Raw genomic sequence first — 20878 nt, forward strand, 5'->3', positions numbered from 1 at the left:
GCCCTTTTCAATCTGCACAAAGGAAAAAAACTGCTCTCCAAAAGTTGGGGGTGGTGGGTGGATGAGGCATGTAAATTGGTTGGTAAGGGATCTGTAGGCACTTACAGATTTGACCCTAATGAGATGGGAAGCCACAGGAAGGTTTTGAGGAAAGAAAGAACATGATCTGATTCATGTTTTGACCCAATACATGGTTGCTATATGGAGCATAAGCTCTATGGAGGCAAGAGAGGAAGCTGAGATAATAGGAGAATATTGCTATAATCCAGTGGCCCATAACCCAATGTCCCCAGGGAACATTTTGGCAATGTCTGGTGACATTTCTGGCTGTCACAACTATTGGGACAGGTTGCTACTTGCATCCAGCAGGTAGAAGCTAGGGATGCTGCTAAACATCCTGTGATACACAAGACAGCCCTTCCCCCCAACGTTACTGGCCCCAAATGTTGATAACACCAAGGCAGAGAAACTGCTATAATCTATCCCGGAATGTAGCTTGGATTAAGATGGTAGTGGTAAGAGCTGGAGAAATGCTTAGCTTCTCAATGTTTTTAAAGTGCGGCTGACCATATTTGCTGATGGATTAAATGTAAGGTATGAGGGGAAAATAGGAATCAGACACCGGGGCTTACTGCCTGAGCAATTAGAATAAAGTTCCTCATATGGAGATGAGGAAGAATGTGGAATAGCAGGTAAATACCATGTGCTTGCTTTTTTTGGGAGTATGCAGAAGAGACTGATTGGACCAATGTGCTCAGTTCTGGATATATTAAACTGGAAATGCCTATTTGGCATCAAGTGAATGTATCAGGTAGGCAGGTGGATAAACGAGTCTGAATTTCAGGGGAGAAGCTGGGGTGGCAATATGAACTTGGGAGTCTCCACATCTAAATAGTATTTAAAACTATAGAACAGGATAAGGTGATTTAGGAACTAAACACAAATTGAGATGAAATCTGAGCCCAGAGGCACTCCAGTGTTTGAAAAAGAGGAGGAACTCCCAAAAGATACTAAGGAGAAGCCAAGAAGCAGAAGGAGAACTGAGAGTCTGAGAGAATCATCATACTCATTTGATTGACTGCATCAAATGCTGCTTAGAGGTCAAGCAAAATGAGGACTAAGCAAGGACCACCAGATCTGGCAACATGGAGGCCAATGCGGACGTGGAAATGAGAGCTTTGGTGGGAAGACAGGAATAAAAGTCTCACAGGTCTGAATTCAAGAGAGAGAACAGTAGAGGAAGGGTAGAGGTGGTAGCCATAAACAACGATACATTCTCTTGAGACCTTTTCTTCCAAAGCTGAGTGAAGAAACAGGATTCCAGAGAGGGATTTTCTCCCAACTTATTTTACATATGCAAACATAAAAAAGTGGAAAGAATTGACAACTACCCTTACTTTTACCATGGATTCAGCATTTAATGCCATATTATATTTGTTTTCCCTGCCTGTACATGTCAAAATTATTTGAAGATAACTTCCCCTCCAAATATACTTCAGATATATCTCCTAAAATAAGTCCATTCTCCTACATAACCATAATAACCATGAACACACCCAGGAAAATTAAAAATATATTCCCAAATATATTATATAGCTGGGTATATTACAATTTCCTCAATATGTGATTTGCAAACCAGGATCAAATCAAAGTCCGGCACGGCATCTGGTTGTAATGTGTCTTTGGTCTCTATTAATAATAACAACTTTTGAGAAGACCTGTCTTGTAGAATAAATTTGGCTGACTATGTCCTATCATTTAACTTGCTTCTCTATTCTAGAAGGGCAGTTTTTAGGGCAGTGAATACATTTGTTACTCTTAGCACAACAGTCTATAATTAACATTTCCCAAATTCCTTATATCTTTCTGCCCTTTCAGTTTTAGGACATCAATTATTCCAAGATTTTTGTTTCATTTTATCACTTAATAGCTCTGAAGACTCAACTGAGGAACTTTCAGGGTGTATATACTCTATATTCAAAAAAAAAAACCACTACCGTCTCTCATTTACCACAAGAATAGGAGCATGTCTTAAAGCTGATCAACAACCAAACAAAACATTTCATTGTTCATGACAAATTACATTTGGAAAGTAAAATGAATTTCCTAAAATTTCTTCCCCGATTAGCAAAATAGTGCCTCGTAACACTTGAGGGTGAAAGTTGATGTTAAATATGCCTACATGACTGGAAATTATGACATCCAAATGAGTTCACTGGGTCTGGTAATATCATGCTCTACACACTTATGTCTATGTAATAAACAGCTTACACCTGGATGAGAAAATTGATTATACAAACATTTGGGCTTCCACAACTGGTCATTGATCTATAAGCACTTAAAGCAACATAAAATGCAAACTGACCTAACAATGCTTATGGTTAGACTTCCAAAGACCGTTTAGGCATTGTCAGGCTATGTTAAAACATCTCCTGCCACAATCAAGTTATTATCCTTTCTATTGTGTTGAATAGCTATAGAGGACAAATGAATTGTGCACTCCTAAATTCAATGAACATTTCGTTTCCTCACTTACACTGCAATATTTTTTGCTATTTTACAAAACCTAAGATTTAGCATATTTTAATAAATAAATTATATTCTTAATCATTTTATTTCGCTTACTGAACTTCTTTTAAGCTTTGGCATCAGAATTTTAATCAAAGCATGGCTACTTGCTTACCATGATGCTTTTCAGCTCTTTTGGGCCTATGGACTATTTATTTCAATGACCTTCACTAGCCATTGAGTCTACCTTATGCTAACTATTACCACTGCAAAAAGAAACTCTCACTTGAATAAATCAGTAGATGGAAATCAGACTTCATGGGTCACCTTCCAGGAGACCAAAAGTAAATTTTTAACTCGTACTAAAATCAAGATTGTAGCTATTATCACTGATATGGTTTAGATTTGTATCCCCACCCAAATCTCATCTTGAATTGTCTTGAATTGTAATCCCCACGTGCCAAAGGAGAAGCCTGGTGGGAAGGGACTGGATCATGGGGACAGCCTTCCCCCTTGCTGTCCTTGTGACAGACTTCTCACAAAATATGGTGGTTTAGAAGTGTGGCACTTCCTCCTTCTTGCTGTCTCTCTCCTGCTACCATGTAAGATGTGCCTTGCTTCCCCTTCACCTTCTATCATGGTTGTTACTTCCAGAGGCCTCCCCAACCATGCAGAACTGTGAGTCAATTAAACCATTTTTCTTTGTAAATTACCCAGTCTCAGGTAGTCCTTTATGGCAGTGTGAAAACAGACTAATACAATCACCTTTTGGTAAGTCTGTCTATAGATCACCTGAACTTTCAGACTATCTGGAAGAACATGCAGAGTAATCCTTGACCATACTATGCAAATTACTGATTCAGAAACAGAACTAGACAGGAAGGGGCTGGTAGCAGAGAATCATCCTCTGGACATATTCTCACAGCCTAATTTCTAGCTAGAAAATTTTATAATATATAAAATACAATTATTTCACAAAATTACCAATTAACAATTTTATTGGGATATTAGACATTATTGAATTACTTGTTCTGTGAGGTATAAAGTGAAACTAACATGTTATAAAATTGTGGTAGCCAGCCTCCAAGATGGCCTCCAACAAATCCTATCTCTTTGTATTCATACTCTTGTGCAGGTACGTCTATGTAACCCATAAAATACAGCACAGTGACAGGTCACTTCTGAGGTTAGGTTATAAAAGACACTGTGGTTTCTGCCTCTCTCTCTCTCAGACCACGTGTTCTTGGGGAAAAGCCAGGTGCCATGTTGTGAAGACACGCAAACAGCCTTTAGATGACTGCAAACACGTAAGAGGCTCTGAACTGGAGCCACTCAGCTAAACCACTCCCAGATTCCTGACCATGTATGAAATGACAAATGTCTGTTGTTTAAGCTGTTTGGGGAATGATTTATTACATAACAAAACATAACTAATATAATAATATATACTGATTTTAAGTTGCAACTTCATAACTTATTTAGGTACTAAAAATCAGAGCATCCCGATGCAAGGTATTAAAAAAATCCATTAATAAATACCATTGAGTCCTGTTGAGGGCATGATGAAAACCTTTTCATTCTCCACATAAAACTTCCTTCCTGTAATATTCACTACTCTCTTAACTCCTTTCTAGGATAGGAGGGGCTAACTGAACTGATGGCAAGTTTGGGAGAAAAAATTCTGAGGCTCAGCCAACTTCCTCTCTCCTTTCCATTTGGGATTTGGCTGACTGAAGAGGGTCATCTGTTTTGACCTGCTCTGTCACACAGTAAATGTAGTGGGACAAGCTCTATTCTTATAATAGAAAAACTCAAATTTTAAATCTGCCTAATTCTGGAAAGCAGTACTTACCAGAATTCTGGAAGCTTGTTGCTGCAAATCTCAGCTACCTTTTCCAAACAACTTTTGCAGTAATGAAACTTACATTTCAATCTTCATCTATCTTGATTTAACTGGATCCAAACAAAGGCAGATAAAAAAGGTGGGGCATTACTTATCAACCTCTAAACTAAGTTTAACTGTGTACCCTCAGGGAGTTTATAGTTTAAAACACCTGAATGGTTTTAAATATAAACTATAAAAAACACACAATAAACAAACAGGTGAAAAACCATGACCATTGGTAAGCATAAGAAAATCTGAGGGAGAAAAACATATAGATGCCCAGGCCCCATGCCAAATTCATGGAATCATACATAGGACCCAAGCAATTGCAGTTTTAACAAGTTCCCAATATATAGCCAACCCTTGAACAATACAGGTTTAACCTGCATGGGTCCACTTATAAATGCATTTTTTTTTTCAATAAAAGTTACACTAGGTGTGCCTGCCTCTCCTCCCTCCCTTCCCAGAACAACCCGTCCTCTTTATTTCAATAGTTTCAGGGGGTGCAGGTTTTTGGCTACATGGATAAGTTCTTTAGTGGTGATTTCTGAGATTTTAGTGCAACTGTCACCTGAGCAGTGTACACTGTGCTCAATATGTAGTCTTTTAAACCTCAGCCCCCTTTCAACCTTCCTCCTCAACCCGAATCCCCAAAGTCCATTGTATGATTCTTATGCCTCTGTGTTTTCATAGGTTAGCTCCCACTTTTAAGTGAGAACATACTATTTTTGGTTTCCCATTCCTAAGTTACTTCGCTTAGAATAATGGCCTCCAGCTCCATCCCAAGTTGCTGCAAAAGACATTATTCCATTCGTTCGTATGGCTGAAGAGTACTCCACGGCATACATAAACATTTTCTTTATCCACTCGGCTCCTCTTCTTCACTCTACTCAATGTGAAGGTGACAAGGACGAAGGTCTTTATGATGATCCACTTGCACTTAATGATTAGTAAATATATTTACTTTTCGTTATGATTATCTTAGTTAACATTCTTTCTCTTATTGTAAGAATATAGTATATAACAGATGACGTATAAAATATGTGTTAATCAACAACATATGCTATCGGTAAGCTTCCAGTCATCAGTGGGCTATTAGCAGCTAAGTTTTTTGGGCAGTCAAAAGTTGTATGCAGATTTTCAACAGCATGGGGAAGAAGGAGGTGGTCTCTAACCCCTGTGTTGTTCAAGGGTCAATTGTAATAATACCCACTTAAGAATCCATGGTATATATGGTTAAGTGCAACAACTCTAGAAAAGGGCAGAGTGCTAGGAGATGACAAAGGAAAGGAAAAACAGAATTTAAAGCAATCTCTAAGGGACATGCAGGGTCTAGATGCGGTAGAAGGACGAGGGAAAACCAGCATCTGCTGTGAGGGCATATTAACTGCCAGATATTGTTCTACATCTTACCTCATTCAAGAGAGTTTCATTTCCTATATGGAAAAACTAAAGCTCACAGGGTTAAATAATTTGCCTGAAGCCACAAAATTAGTTAAATGACAGAAGTGGGATCAGTAGATATTTTATCAGTGAAACTGAGCCTCAAGGAGGTTAAATATTTTGTATGAAGTAACAAAATCAGGATTAATATAGGCCAAGTTTAAATCAGATCTGTAAATCTAATGCCTACACTTAAAATAAGAGTGGAAAGAAAAGGTCCATGTTGCTTAGCAAAACAGAGGCAGGAAAGCAAAAATAAAGTTGAAAAATCAGATTAGACCACCAAAAACAATCCACATTTTAACTTGTTAAGTGGTCACAGAAGCATATTTTAAAAACCAACAATGGCTTAAAAAATCTCTTTTTAAAAAATGAGTCTGTTTTCATTATTCAATAGTTTTTCTCTTAATTGATACATTTACTAAACAATTACTAGCTCCAATTAAGACTCAGTTACACTTCAATCATTAAATTGAACCTCAACTTAGCTGTCAACTAAGTCAAAGCTGTCAAAGTGATTTTACAGTTATCTTCAATTGCAGAAGCATAATGTTTATGGTTGGAGTCATTTTATTTTTAACTAATATTTTTAAAAAGATTGCTTTATAACAATGCATTATTTAAGAGTCCTTTGTGGTCAATACTGCTATTTTAAGGACTTTTTAAAAAGTAAAGCTAAACATTGATTCATCTCTATTCTCCACCTACAGGGACTTGTGTTCTGTTTTTCTTTCAAGACCAAAGCAAAAATTCACCTTTGTGAGGGCCTTCCTATAATTAGAATTAATCATTTTTTCCTCCATAGCTTCTACAAAACATTGCTTGTACAACTCTATTTAGCACTTATTTCATTCTGCCGTGTATGAAAGCTATTTGTTTACAAACGTGTCTACTTCTCTTTAGGGATAAGGACTATGCATTATTCACTGCTGTATTCTCCCTGCATTTATGGCAGTGCCTTGCACATTCAATACAAGCTTTTCGGCCCTGTGCATCTCTTCATCTGGCTGTTCATCTGTACACTTTAAAACATCCTTTATAAAAAAAAAAAACCAGTAAATGTTAAAAAAAAAAAAAAAAGCCATTGATAGGTTAATAGCTTTCTCAATAAGATAAACATATCACTTATGCATACATCTGAACTAACAAATATGAAGGAACTAGGCTGTTTAATACATTCTGTTCTAAAAGTAGGTTTGGTCAGTCATGTAAATTGAAAATTGGGAGCCACCAAGGTAATTAATCAACAAATATACACTATGTACTAGGTACTATACATACGATGATAAACCAAACAGATGTAGTCCTTGCCTTCATAGATCTCACAACCTAGCATGGAGCCAAAAACATGTGTGTTTACACATACACATATACGTGTATGTTTATATGTATATATAAATACACATATACATGTGTATATACATACACATATATACATACGAATACATACATGCATATATATATACACACACATAGATATACTATGAGAAAAAAAACAGGTGGTAAGGAAGAATTAGAGTCGGGGTAGAGGATAGAGGGCTCCTCAAACAGGGTGGACAAGCTTGACACAAGACACTTGTGCTAAGACTCCAAGGAGGAGAAAAGTCAGTTATGTAAAGAGAAGGGGACTAGCATTGTCAGCAGGCAGCTGAAGTCCTAAAGGGGAGGGTCATGTGCTGCAATGCCAGCTTCAAGCGAATACAGTTACTACAGCATATCCTCCAACCTTCCATGTGAATACAGTTTACTAAAGCATATCCTCCAACTTTCTATTTCAATTCTTTTTTTCTTGAGACAAAGTCTCACTTTGTTGCCCAAGCTGGAGTGCAGTGGCGTGATCTTGGCTCACTGCAACCTCCACCTCCTGGGTTCTCCTGCCTCAGCCTCCCTAGTAGCTAGGACTACAGGGATGCATCACCATGCCCAGCTAATTTTTGTGTGTGTGTGTATATATATATATATATATTTTTTTTTAGTAGAGATAGGGTTTTACTATGTTGGCCAGGGTGGTCTTGAACTCCTGACCTCATGATCTACCCGCCTTGGCCTCCCAAAGTGCTGGGATTACAGGCATGAGCCACTGTATTTTCTTTTGCTGTTGTTTCTACCACCACTTCTCCTTTTCTGGTGATAATTATTTTAAATTTCCTGGCTAAATTAAATGATGGCATGAATCTGGGGAATGTAAGACTACCTATTTACAAATAATCCTAAATTCCTTCCAGTACTTATGACTGATCAATTCATCTTGGAGTGACAACGAATATACCATTTAGGAAAGAATGTTTCATTATATGCATTTAATTTTTTGATTTGGAGGCTTCCTGATTGCTAATCAGCATGTTGTATGATTACTTCAACAAATACTTATAGGACGTTATTTTGTCACTGGAAAAACGCTCTGCTGCTTTCTTAACTTTAGGTTGCTCTAGAGTCTAGGTAGAGTGAATGTACCTAAAGCAGTTCCTAATTACCGGGCATTCTCAAATCTACTACAAGATCTCATGTCCAGTTATGAGAATATACTGGAAAAAGCCCTGGATTAGAAAAGAGAGGATGTAGGTTTTAGTACCAGGTCAGCCACCTTGTTAACACAAATTTGAGTAAACTGTTTACTTCTTTTAGGCCTTTTTTTTTTTGACAGAGTCTCATCTCTGTGGCCCAGGCTGTAGTTCAGAAGCATGATCTTGGGTCACTGCGGTCTCACCTCCCAAGTTCAAGCCATTTTCATGCCTCAGCCTCCTGAGTAGCTAAGATTGCAGGCATGTGCCACCATGCCCTCAAACTCCTGACCTCAAGTGATCTGCCTGTCTCAGCCTCCCGAAGTGCTGGGATTACAGGCTAGAGCCACCGTGCCTAGCCTTAGACCTTGTTTTCTTACTGGTAAAGTGAGAATATCTAGAAGTTGCATGTTACACAAATTCAACCATACACGCTTGGCAAAAAAATTTAAAGGAAAATATCAGCTTAACAGTACTAATTGAGTACGTGCCTTGGAATGAGCATGAGCTGGAAAGAACAAACTGTTGTTATAACAATCAGTTGCAGTTCTCATATGCCACTTGTTGTAAATCTTGCTCAGTGGCATGATTTTAGTGTTTAAACATTTATTTGTTTGTTTGTTTAGGACAAAGTCCCTATGCATAATCTACTTGTTTCATCTATATATGCATATGCATACTATGGGTGTATATATATATGTATGTATACATGCTATCAGGGGTCAAATGTAGAAACAGCCATTCAGGTGATGTGATTTATCTCATACCATACTGGCATATCTCTATGCCATAAGTCAAAGTACAGGACCCAGCTGTGCCAGTGGCTAGAGCATAAATATATTCATATATGTGGAGACTGATGTACGTAGAAAGTTATTCATTGCACAATACACTTTAATAAATATCTGAAAAAAAAAAAAAACAACGCCTAGATGTTCAAAAGGGTAGGGTTGATGAAATAATGGTACATTTTAAAATGGAATATTATGCAGCCATAAAAAGAATAAGAAAATACCTTATATAATAAAGAACAACTTTTAAGGCAAGTGAACCAAAAAGGTACATAATCACTATGCATGATATGTACCATTTATACAGAAAGAGGGAAGAAACATTATATATATTTATTTATTTGCTCATATATGTATAAAATTTTTTCTGAAAAATATACCAGAAACTGGTAGTGCTGGTTGCTTCCTAGGCAGAGAATGAGATGGCTGAGGAACAGATGTGGAGAAGACTTCACTGAGTATTCTTTTATACCTTTTGAATTTTGAACCATGTGAATGAATGTGTTACCTACAAACAAAATTACAAGTTTAAATCAGCAAGACAGCAGTTTGAAATGAAATGGGATCATATCATTGGCAGGAAAAACTTAAAATAAGCGGTACTCCTAACAGTAAATATCTGCACATGGAATGTTGGAACCGTAAGGAACTGTCCTTAAGAGATCCATCTGGGCTGGGCACGGTGGCTCATGCCTGTAATCCCAGCACTTTGAAAGGCCAAGGTGGGCAGATCATAAGGTGAGGAGATCCAGACCATCCTGACCAACATACTGAAACCTCATTGCTACTAAAAATACAAGAATTAGCTGGGCATGGTGATGCATGCTTGTAATCCCAGCTACTAGGGAGGCTGAAGGCAGGAGAATCACTTGAACCCAGGAGGTGGAGGTTGCAGTGAGCCAAGATCACGCCACTGCACTCCAGCCTGGCAACGGAGCTAGACTCTGTCTCAAAAAAAAAAAAAAAAAAAAAAAAAGAGATTCATCTATTCTAAACTTCTCATTTTATGTATCTGTAAATTGAGACCTTAAAAACTCAGTGACTTATGTAAGGTCACAAAGTAGATCCCATAGATGGGATCAACTTTATTACCATACCATCTTCTCATTTTCTGTGGGGAAAACAGAGCCAAGTTTGGGCTACATTATAAGTTGTCATGTTTTATCTAAATTTTACAGCCTAAACTATAAACTAACTTTAAGCCCTTAAACTACTAACTTCTTGTTTGGATCACTATACGGCTACACTTACAAATAAGCTGCGCACACGTCTATCATTTAATGTATACAATATGATAGATGCATGATATGACAGACACACAATATGATACATGCATTTTTTTCTATCCCAACACATCTAAATTTACTGAAAAAACTAAAATACCTTGTTACTTTAATTTTTTAAAATATGCACAAGTGTGTTGCCAAAAACATTAATACAGGTTTACAATTCCTTAACTAAAACCCAAGGGTTGGGTGTGTTTTAGAAATAAGAATTTCATACAGTTTTAAAATGTTACAAGGTATACAAACCATTATAGAACACCCCACATACTAGGGGCCAAGGGCAGCCCCCATAATCAAATATACTAATATAGTTCCAGCAAAACACATGGGACAAAGACTATATACAGCTTCTCAATAGTTCAGGTCATATTTTGCTATCAAATGACTTTTGCTCCTAAGCTTAAGAAGTTTTAGGTTTCCAGTGCTTTCTGAATGTTAAGATTGAGATGTGGGATTACAGATTGTATTCATAAGGGTGCTTCTAGAAAGTAAAGTCAATCACTTCAACTCTCATATTTTTGATGAGACTAGAAAAAGGAATCATAGCAAGTAGCTTTTATATCCCAGGTTTGGACCAAACACTTGTGTTGTGGTTAAGGAACCTAACTTCGCAGAGGGTGCAAGAGCTGACATCATGAATGGCAAAAATGAGGGAAAAAAAAAAATTCTAATTGTACAGCACTGAACTATTGCAGCTGTTTGTTAGTTATTAATTTAATAAAAGCTTTCTTCCTTTAAATCATGTGAGTTTTTAACTGGAAATAGGTCAATAAAATTTCTGTCCCACATCGCTAACAAGGGGAGGGAGGCAATGAGCTCTAGTCTCACTGGAAGGTACTGCGCTCTCTCTAGGACCAGGGTATGTAGACAAAAGCATTTCAAATATACAGAAATAAGCAGAAATGTATACAGTATTTTCAACTTGGGACCGTTACTCTATAATATAAACGAAAGGGGTTTTCTAGTCAATCTCTGCTGATCTCCTATATCAAAGTTCTTCCCTTTATCTTAAAAGTCTTGTACTACCTTTTCCAAGGGGAAAAAGCTCTGGAGATAAAACATTAAAATCCCTTCCTTTCTCTTTACATCTCAAGCCCCACCTCCACTTTGTTTGTTACTAATAATTTTTTTCTGAAAAAAATCAAATTTACACTAAAAGACTAAAATTCAACTTGGCAGACAATGTTTTTGAAACAATGTTTTAAGAATATAATCCAGTTCGGTGATGTTGTTTTGCAGTCTTACAATTTAAGCTACATTTTAACAGAACCAATTGTTTAGTTCAATTTGTAAGTTAATACTTAGCAAGTTTTTTATTTTTTTTATTACAAATAGCGTATTCCATTCTAAAAATGGAAATAGCAATGGTGAGCAAGAAAACCCTCTGAGTTCTGGCTATTTTACGAGAAAATACTACTTTCTCAAATTTTAATTACAATACATTTTCAAAACTAGCTAGATCTTAAATATACAAATACATTAGTAAAACAACAGAAAAAGGTAAACCAACTAACCAGCCTATTTTTATCTGGAGAAAGCCCAACAAACTGTTGGATTCCTTGGCCATTTGCATTCAGAAGTACCAAAAACTAAAATCCTTTTTACTAAAGAATTTCTTCTACACGATACTGGTTTCCTCCATACCACCGTATCCAAATTATCAGCATTAGCCCAGAACATAATCATTTAGTTTTAGACCACTAAAAACCCCACAGTACAAAATGCCAATTGTGGTTAGTCTGTAAAGAAATACAAAGTACAAATTGTTATCCTAAAGCACCGAACCAATCGACCAAAAGGACTTCTGGAATATGCTGCCCCCAAGATTTAGAATGCACATGCAGAAATAGCACAAGCGGTCACGATGTCCCTTAAGCCACATGACCTTCCTACGAAAGCAGAGGCTTAAACTTATCAAATGAGAACTCCCCCTTTCTCTGAAGTTAAAACAAGGCAGGGCAGCTGGAATTAGTGCAGCAGGGACAGATCGGCTGCTGACTAGTCAGAACGGGTCGTGGAATGCAAAGTCCCTGTGTTTTCGCTGCTCCCCTTACCGTGAGAAGATCTGGGAGGGAGGAAGGGAGGAGAAACACCCCAGAATCCTGGTAGAAAAGCCCCTGGCTCGAAGGTGGGCTCTAGGGAGACAGGGAGGGGCAGCTCCGTGTGTGATGACCCTTTGTGAACATGCACTCTGTAGCAGCTTTGGCTCCACCGAGGCTTTGGGAGAGCTGACTACGGATGCCCAGGGCGGCCGAGTTCCTAAGGCCGAGCTGGCTGAAAGCCTCCATGGCAGCCACGCCGGCTCAGGGAGCCCTTCCCTCTCCCACCTCCGCGGGTCACTCCAGGGCCCAGCGGTTCCCAACCACGCTCGCGCGGATCAGGAAACAGCGGAGCGTAAGCAAGTCTCTTTCCTTAGCGTAATCCCTCCGCAGCAGCCGCGCACTAGTTTTAATCACGCCCCACCCCCTGGCCGCTGGCGCCACCTCCGCCACTCGAGCGCTTTCCAGCAGCTTCCAGAAACGTCGCCTCCCCAAACCCAGCCACTCACACATGGCGGGCTCAGCAGTCACCGGCCCCGCCCCTACTTGTCGCCGCAGAGCAGGCAGCCACGCCTCTGCGGAAAGCGACCGGAAGTGCTCCCGTCTTCACTTTCCCTACCGCGCCCCAGTCCTTTCTGCCCCTGCGTGCAGCAGGAAGGGGGACTCTTTTGCTGCGGACTCAAGCCGGAAGCCGCCTTCCTAGTGGAGACGCGAGTGGGGGAGGAGCAGTCCGAGGGGAACGTGGGTTGAACGTTGCAACTAGGTGGTGTGGAGATTAAGCTGGAACAGGAGTTCCGAACGACCCGGTACGAAGAAGGGGAGTGCCCATGGCAGGTACGGGAAAAGAGGGAGAGGTTCCTTTCCGCTCGCGAAATAGGGAAAAGGGACAGAGCTGGGATGACCTACGGGGTAGTCGGCGCGCTGAAAGGATGGGCTGGGCTCGGACGGGGTTCAAGTGGGAAAGGTTCATGATGAAGGTACAGAGTTGGACTCACAGATCCGTTTGGGCGCAGAGAGGTGAACGCTGAAGAGAAACCAGAGTTTGTTTTCGTTTTCCAAGGAGCGTGGAGTTGAGCAGGGTTAACGGACTGTGCGCCTCCTTAGGCTTCTTAGGTTGGGTCGAAACTCAGCTCTTTTGGTCCTGTTCATCTCTGATTCAAGACAGTTGGGTTTGGTACCAGACAGGGCTCGGTGCAGAAAGCCGACTCTGTTCCTCGGCTTCCAGGTTGGTTTGGCCTCGCTTTTGACAGTTCACGTCAAAAGCTACTAGCTCTCGGAGGGCAAGCTCAAATGGGTGGTTATAAGGTCCCCTCTTCTAGTAGCTGTTTCCCTGGGTTTCTCCATTTCGCACACAGGAATGTGAATTAAGTTTAATTACATACCTTTTGCGATTCCCGGGGCCAGCTTGACACGTTCATTGTGCTGTAACTGGGTTCATGCTGGGCTAATAATTCACATTAGGGATTCTGGGTATAAGTGGCTCATAAAAGTATGAAAAGGGGATGTTAGAAGAAAGATGCTGGGGGTGAAGTAGAGTTGAAGATAAAACTGGAAAGCTAGGTTGGTTTCACAATACGAGTTTAGGTCATAGTACTACCTTTAGGTTATATTGGGCTGTTTGGACTGACTTTGCTGTAATCAGGCTGAAGTAAATAGAGAATTTTAAGCTGATCATTGACAGGCTCAGACTTATCTTACAGGGGCATCATTTTGACAGTGATATGGAAGGGGAAGAGGTGGGGATTTGAGACCTTTCCAAACAACTGTCCACAGAGTTTTGTGACTTACTGTGTGAAGAGGGAAATAAAGAATATGGAACAACTCAGACTTTATAGTCTGGGTGTTTGGAAGGATGGAGGCGCCCACATTTAAGTGAGATACGGAAAGGAGGAGGAGATTGCTTTTGAATGGAGAAAGAGCAATTACTTAGGGTCAGATTAAGTTGTAAAATCCACCCCAGGATTTTGTATGTAAGTCAAAGTGAATTGTATTTGGAAGAAGACCTGGTGAGCTCACCTCTGGTATTTTTTTATGTCCCCCATATGGACAAATAAACCTCTGGTATTAAATGAATTTTCTTTTGGGGGATTCTACATATTCAGGATTTCAACCACCAACCTATCTGTTTTTCCCGTTGAAATGTTGGGTGATGGAATTCAGAGAGCAGATTTGGAAGCTCTTTATCTCTTATAATTGAGAGAGACAAAGAGAAAACCGTTTGACTTGAAAAGGTTTTCTAAGCTCTCTCAGGTAGTTGGAAATTTTCATCAAAAACAGTTTATTCAGGGTACATAGCCTACTAGTTTCCCTTTTGAGAGCACCGCAGAATGATGCAAGTTGTACTGCTTTTTCTATACGCAGAATGAAGTATAAAATTAGTACCAAATAGTAGGCTTAATTTATCAGGTGCTAAGCTTTTTATGTGCTTTACATCATTTAATTCTTAGAAGAAACCAATTTTACAGGTAAGTTTCTGGACCAAAATCCGCAGGTACACAGCTTGTAAAGCAGGAGCCATGGGAGTTTGACTCCTACCGAGTTCCCTGTTGTTGTTGTTACTGCTGTTATTGTTGTTTTTGAGACGGAGTCTTGCTCTGTCACCCAAGCTGGAGTGCAATGGCATGATCTTGGCTCACTGCAATTTCCACCTTCTGGGTTCAAGCGATTCTCCTGCCTCAGCCTCCCAAGTAGCTGGGATTACAGGCGCCTGTCACCATGCCCTGCTAATTTTTTGCATTTTTAGTAGAGGTAAGGTCTCGAACACCGGACCGTGTGATCCGCCCACCTCGGCCTCCCAAAGTGCTGGGATTACAGGTGGTCACACCTGTTCTCTAGTTCCCTTTTGTAAGTAAATTATAAATAGAACCAGCCAAAGGTAGTAAGTTGTCTGTGCCTAAAAAGAAAGAAAAAAGCACCAGTAGTTCTCACCAGAAGGGGTGATTTTGCCTACCAGGGGACATTTGGCAAGTTAGGAAACATTTTTGGCTGTTGGATCTAGAAGGTAAAGATCAGTGATGCTGCTAAACATCCTTCAGTGCATAGGACAGCCTTCACAAATAATTATTTGGTCAAAGATATCTGTTCTGCTGCCGCTGAGAAACCCTGTCTTATGGTTATTTCTTCAGGAATAGGAAATTAAGATTCACTGATAACTGACTTTTTCAAAAAAGCAATTTTATTTTTGAAATTATTCCTTGGCTTGAAAGGTTTGTGAAGTTTATATAGCTGAACCAAAGTAGCATAATTAGTTTTTAAAGTGAATTGTGAGCCATCGATTCCCAGGAGATAGTTGTCATAGAATCATGGATTCTTGGATTTGGGAAAGACTTATGCCTAGAATTATTTTACAACATTTCTGCTAAGTGGTAATTCGCCTCTGCTCTAAAGGTCCTCTGTATTTTATTTCCCTATAATTGTAAGCCCTCAATTAAACTGCTCTTAATTATTTTTTGCTTACATTGAGCTCCAGTGTCTCATAATTTTGACTATTAAATATGGTTCTGTGACATGGGACTACACTCAAAACAAGCTGGCCACATGTGTAATTTGCACTAGGACAGTGTTTATATTTTTGTTTTGATAATAACAAAATAAGTTAAATGTGGTGTAAATTAAATCATTTAAAATAATTTGTTAGCAACTTTTAATAAGTAGTATTGTAGTATTTTCCCCAGCTGGTGAAGTGTTAATGTTCTTGGTAGTTGAAAACAATAGGAATGTATGGAATATATGGTTCATTGGTTCTTTTGTTCCTGACAAATAATGGCACAATGGATCTGGGATTTTTTAAGTACTTTCTCAGTATAATGCTGGCATATTTGTTTCAAATTGTACATAGACTCTAAAAAGTGAGGTTTTCAAATTCTGGTCGATGTAGTTTGCTTTAAATAGTAGCTACCTCTACTACAAGTTTTATTTAATTTGTTCACAAATGAGTCTGCTATGAAAACTGGTCCTGTTGCCAGTCACTACCCTCTGTCCACAAACTTGCTAGGTTTATAAATACCGGTATCATTTTCACATCAAGATTATACTTTTAGAATATGTTTATTCTAGGACATGTAGCCCTCAAAACCTACTTAACATATACGTCTTATAAAATAGCATGGTTCTTTTTTATAGTAAATAGAATTTTTATTTAATTGTCTATTAACTTCTTTTTTCCAGGGTTCATTGAAAAAAATCCTTAGTGATATTGACATGTTTCAAGTGACATAAATTAGCCAATGACTCGGAATGATGGATTCCCCGAAGATTGGAAATGGTTTGCCAGTGATTGGACCAGGGGCTGATATAGGGGTATCTTCACTCCACATGGTGGGGTATTTGGGAAAAGTTAGTGAACTTATTTTTTGCCTGAGTGCAAAGTGTTTTTTTTCTCTATTTTTGAGACTTAAATTCAGTTTTGATGTTACCAATTAACTTCTAAAAAATTGTATCTTCCACGGAAATCTTACAGTAATGGCGAAAGATTGTTTTAATGTGTTTTACCTCTCTGTCTTTTATTGATATATGAAAATAGAAATAAAACATAGACCTTATGATTTACTGCTCTTTGAAAATATGGAACGTAAGTTCTCCCTGGCAGTTGATGTTACTTTTTTTCTTGCAAATAAAATTGATGCTGTTCTTAACACTTAAAATTTAATATTTAAAACTATAACATAATTCTTTTTGGAATAATAGCTGTATTTAAAGGCTTATATGCATTTCTTTTATTTGCCATGTTTAAAATATCTTGCCAGGATGCTTATAATTGAAAATTATAATTTTTTCTGGTTACCTTTCCATTTAACTTTTAATATTTTGATATGTTCTAAGAATGTCTATATTTTAATTTGCTTTATTTATCTTTTAGAATTACGATTCAGCTAAAGTTCCATCAGATGGGTATTGCCCTGCTTGTAAAGAGAAGGGAAAGTTAAAAGCCTTAAAGACTTACCGAATTAGTTTTCAAGAATCTATCTTTCTATGTGAGGATCTGCAGGTAAAGTATTAATCTTTTATAGTATGTAGTTTTAGCCTTTTGCTTTTTTCTTAATTGTTTTAAAATTTTACTCATTTTTTATTTTTTAGACTAGATTTTTAATATGTAATCTCAGTTTCTAAGCCTGTCTGGTATACAATTTGAAATGTATGTTATTTTTCCACCTACTTTTCCTTGATTGCATAAAGATGTTTGTTTTTATTGCAATTTGACTTGTGAGAGGAGAAAATACATTTCAAGATTTTTTTCTTTTTTTTTTTTTTTTTTTTACCTTGTGGAGGTCCCTGTTAGCCATTAGCATATAGTCGTTACTCTGTCATCTCTTTGGTTTGCCTTGGAACTGATGGGAAAAGTTATGAATCTCTAATGTACCTAGAAGAGTATTTTGGAAATTGGTTAGTCCAAAACCAATATATATGCTCTGAACTAAATAGAGCATAGAATCTTGTAAATTCTAAAAGATCCTTTTAGAAGCTCTAAATATCTTTTAGAATTATAGTAATTTGTACCCACGGGTACAACTTTTATATAGCAGCTCATTAAATTCTGTGATACTCTACATTTTATTGTATTTGACTATGAAGCTGTCTTATACACGTTTAATTCTCAAAACTTTGCAAGATTGGTATTCCTATTTTATGAATAAGAAAATAGATTGATTTCAGAAGGTTTAGAAATACAAGATCCTGTTACAGTGGCAGAGCTGTAGTTGGAATGCAGACTTCTAATTTCAGATCTGTTTACTCCAGCAAAAAACTAGCAGTTCATCAGAATCACCTGGAGTGCTTTTAATAAATTTAAGTATCACCCCCAGATGCTGATCAGTAGAGTTGGCACAGAATTCTGTAACATTTGAGGATGAGTCTGATGATCAGCCAGGTTTGGAAAATTCTATACTAAATCACATGGTTCTTAATAGATACTTACACTGGGTATAATTTGAAGTAAGGTAATCCCAGGCATGTCTACAAATATAAACAAATTTCTTTATGCATACATTCAATAATTTTTTTATGAGTGCCACCATTTGGCACTGTTCCAAATACAATGTTAGGTAGGATACAGTAATAAAACAAAAATTTCTTGCCCTTAAGGAGGTGATGTTGTAGAGTGGAAAAGGCAACAAACAAGTGTGTGTTTTTGTGTCAGGTAGTAAAAAGTGCTGTGGAGAAAAATAAAGCAGTAGGGACTGGAAGGCCAAAGTAGGGGGAGTTTCCGATTCTAAATAGGGGGGTGAGGGGAACACCTCATTGAGATTGGCATAGAAGCCTGTAAGAGGTGAAGAGCAGTCAGCCTTCTAGGCAGGGGGAGCTAGTTCAGGAAGGCCCTAAGAGAATGGAGGCTGCCTGTCATGTTGGTGCTACTGCAATGAAACCAGCAGAGTGATAGAAGGTGGCAGAAAAATAATGGGGGAGCTGGGCTAAGTAGGGTCTTATAGGCCATTGTAAGCTTTCTGCCTCTTACTCTGGGTGAAACAGGAGCCATGGCAGAGATGTTGGCAGAGGAGTGACATAAATTGACTTCGTTAAAAGCATTACTGTGGCTGTGCTGTTGAAAATCATATGTAATGGGCAAGACCCAAAGCAGGGAGATTAGTTATGGTATAATATGAATTATATTTGGTCCTTGTCTCTGGTTTCCGTCACAGAGCCAAAACTCTTGGAATTTCCTTAGTGATAAGAGCATCCTGTTATTCATAATGAGCCTGTTTGCTAACACCGGAGTTCATACTAATGTGGTGATATAGGATGGAGCCCTGGATAGCCTCAGATGGGGCAAGTAGCTAGAAGGAACACACGGATTAGAGAATTAAGAGGTTAGAACTTTTAGCCCCACCCACAAGCCTCCAGGAAAGGAGTGGAGGGGCTGGAGATCAAGCTGTATAAAAATATCGAGATTTGGCTGGGCGTGGTGACTCTCGCTCGTAATCCCAGGATTTTGGGAGGCTGAGGCAGGCAGATCACCTGAGGTCAGAAGTTTGAGACCAGGCTGGCCAACATGGTGAAACCCCACCTCTACTAAAAATATAAAAGTTAACCAGGCATGGTGGTGGGTGCCTGTAATCCCAGCTACTTGGAAGGCTGAGACAGGAGCTCTGACACTGTCTCTAGGTAGATAGCATCAAATGGAATTGGATTATAGGATACCTGTTTGGTGTCCTCTGGAAGAATTGCTTGGTATAGGGAAAAAGCCCCCACAACTTTGGTCACAAAAGTGTGCTGGGAGGATAGAATATGTGAAAACTGTCAGAATCAAAATAGAGTCACTTGTATTTAAAAAAAGAAAAACATGAAAAATCCCCCAACTGGCCAGGCACAGTGGCTGACAACTGTACTCCCAGTACTTTGGGAGACCGAGGCAGGAGGACTGCTTGATTCCAGAAATTAAGAGACTAGCCTGTGCAACATAGTGAGACCCTGTCCCTGCAAAAAAAAAATTTTTGTAATTAGCTGGGCGTGGTGGTGTGCATCTGTAGTCCCAGCAATTTGGGAGGGGGACTACAGGCACACACCACCATGCCCAGGAGGTCCAGACTGCAGTGAGCTGTGATTGTGCCACTGTACTCCAGCTTGGATGACAGAGTGTGAGACCCTGTCTGTATTTAAAAAAGAAACAAGAAAAAAATAAAGCCAGGAAAGGCTATGAAGAGAGAGTTTTCATGCATAAATACCAAAATATCTCAAAAGATCCTGCAAAAAACACAACCTTGCACAAAGGTCATCATGACTTACACAGAAAATACCTTTGCAAGGACATCTGCCTAGCAACTGCCTGGTCCACCCTTGGACTGGTGTCATCCTTCTTATTGATGCTTATAGCCAAGGATAATTATCTCAAAACAAGTATGTAATCCTCCTCATTTCCCTTTAAAAACCTTTTGTCTTCCCTTAACCTCACTGAACACACACAGTTTACTATGGCATGCGTATTCCCACTGCAATACTTTATTCCTGAATAAATACCATTTCCTTTTCAAAAGCTTCTCCCTCTTTCGTTTTTTTTAGATTGGTAAGTAGAAAGGAAAAAAAAAAGCTTTTTTCCCTTTGGACTAGTTGAAGGCAGTTGCAGTATTCCAGGGGAGAGGGTGGTAGCAGAGGTGTTGGGACATTGTTGAAGTTTATTTCTATTTTGAAGGTAAAGCCAACAGGATTTGCTCAAAGATTGGGATATGGGATTGGAAAGAGGAATCAAGGATGATTCCAAGATTTTTGGCTTGAGAAATTAGAAGACTGGAATTGCCGATTACTAAGCTGGGAAGACTTGGAAGAGCAAGGTTTTGAGGGGAAGATTAGGAGGTCAGGGCCAGTCAGGCTTGAGGTTTACATTTAACATCTGCGGGTAGGTGGAGTAAACAGTAGGATTTATGCATCAGGCATTAGAGTTTGAGATGAGAGATACAGTTTTGGTAGAAATAAATTTTACTGAATCAGGCAAAAA

General features: G+C 38.8%; 1 protein-coding gene across 4 annotated transcripts in view; it reads left to right on the top strand.

The window, feature by feature from the left end:
- Positions 1 to 12580: 12580 nt before the first annotated feature.
- USPL1 (ubiquitin specific peptidase like 1) overlaps positions 12581 to 20878 on the top strand; it is a 39210-nt gene continuing 30912 nt past the window's right edge. For 2 of the 4 annotated variants that reach the window (XM_032294413.1, XM_032294414.1), the window contains exons 1-2: positions 12581 to 13287; positions 17312 to 17440. Coding sequence is in view for 2 of the 4 variants with exons in the window: in XM_032294411.1 (XP_032150302.1) it covers positions 16690 to 16788; positions 17312 to 17440 (228 nt within the window). In the remaining 2 variants the exon portion in view is untranslated. Of the gene's footprint in view, positions 13288 to 16620; positions 16789 to 17311; positions 17441 to 20878 lie in introns of all 4 variants that reach the window. The other 2 variants (XM_032294411.1, XM_032294412.1) reach the window with 2 other exon arrangements.

The sequence above is a fragment of the Sapajus apella genome, unplaced genomic scaffold, assembly GCF_009761245.1.
Source record: "Sapajus apella isolate SASKATOON/1434 unplaced genomic scaffold, GSC_monkey_1.0 scaffold32, whole genome shotgun sequence".
Classification (NCBI taxonomy): Eukaryota; Metazoa; Chordata; class Mammalia; order Primates; family Cebidae; genus Sapajus; species Sapajus apella.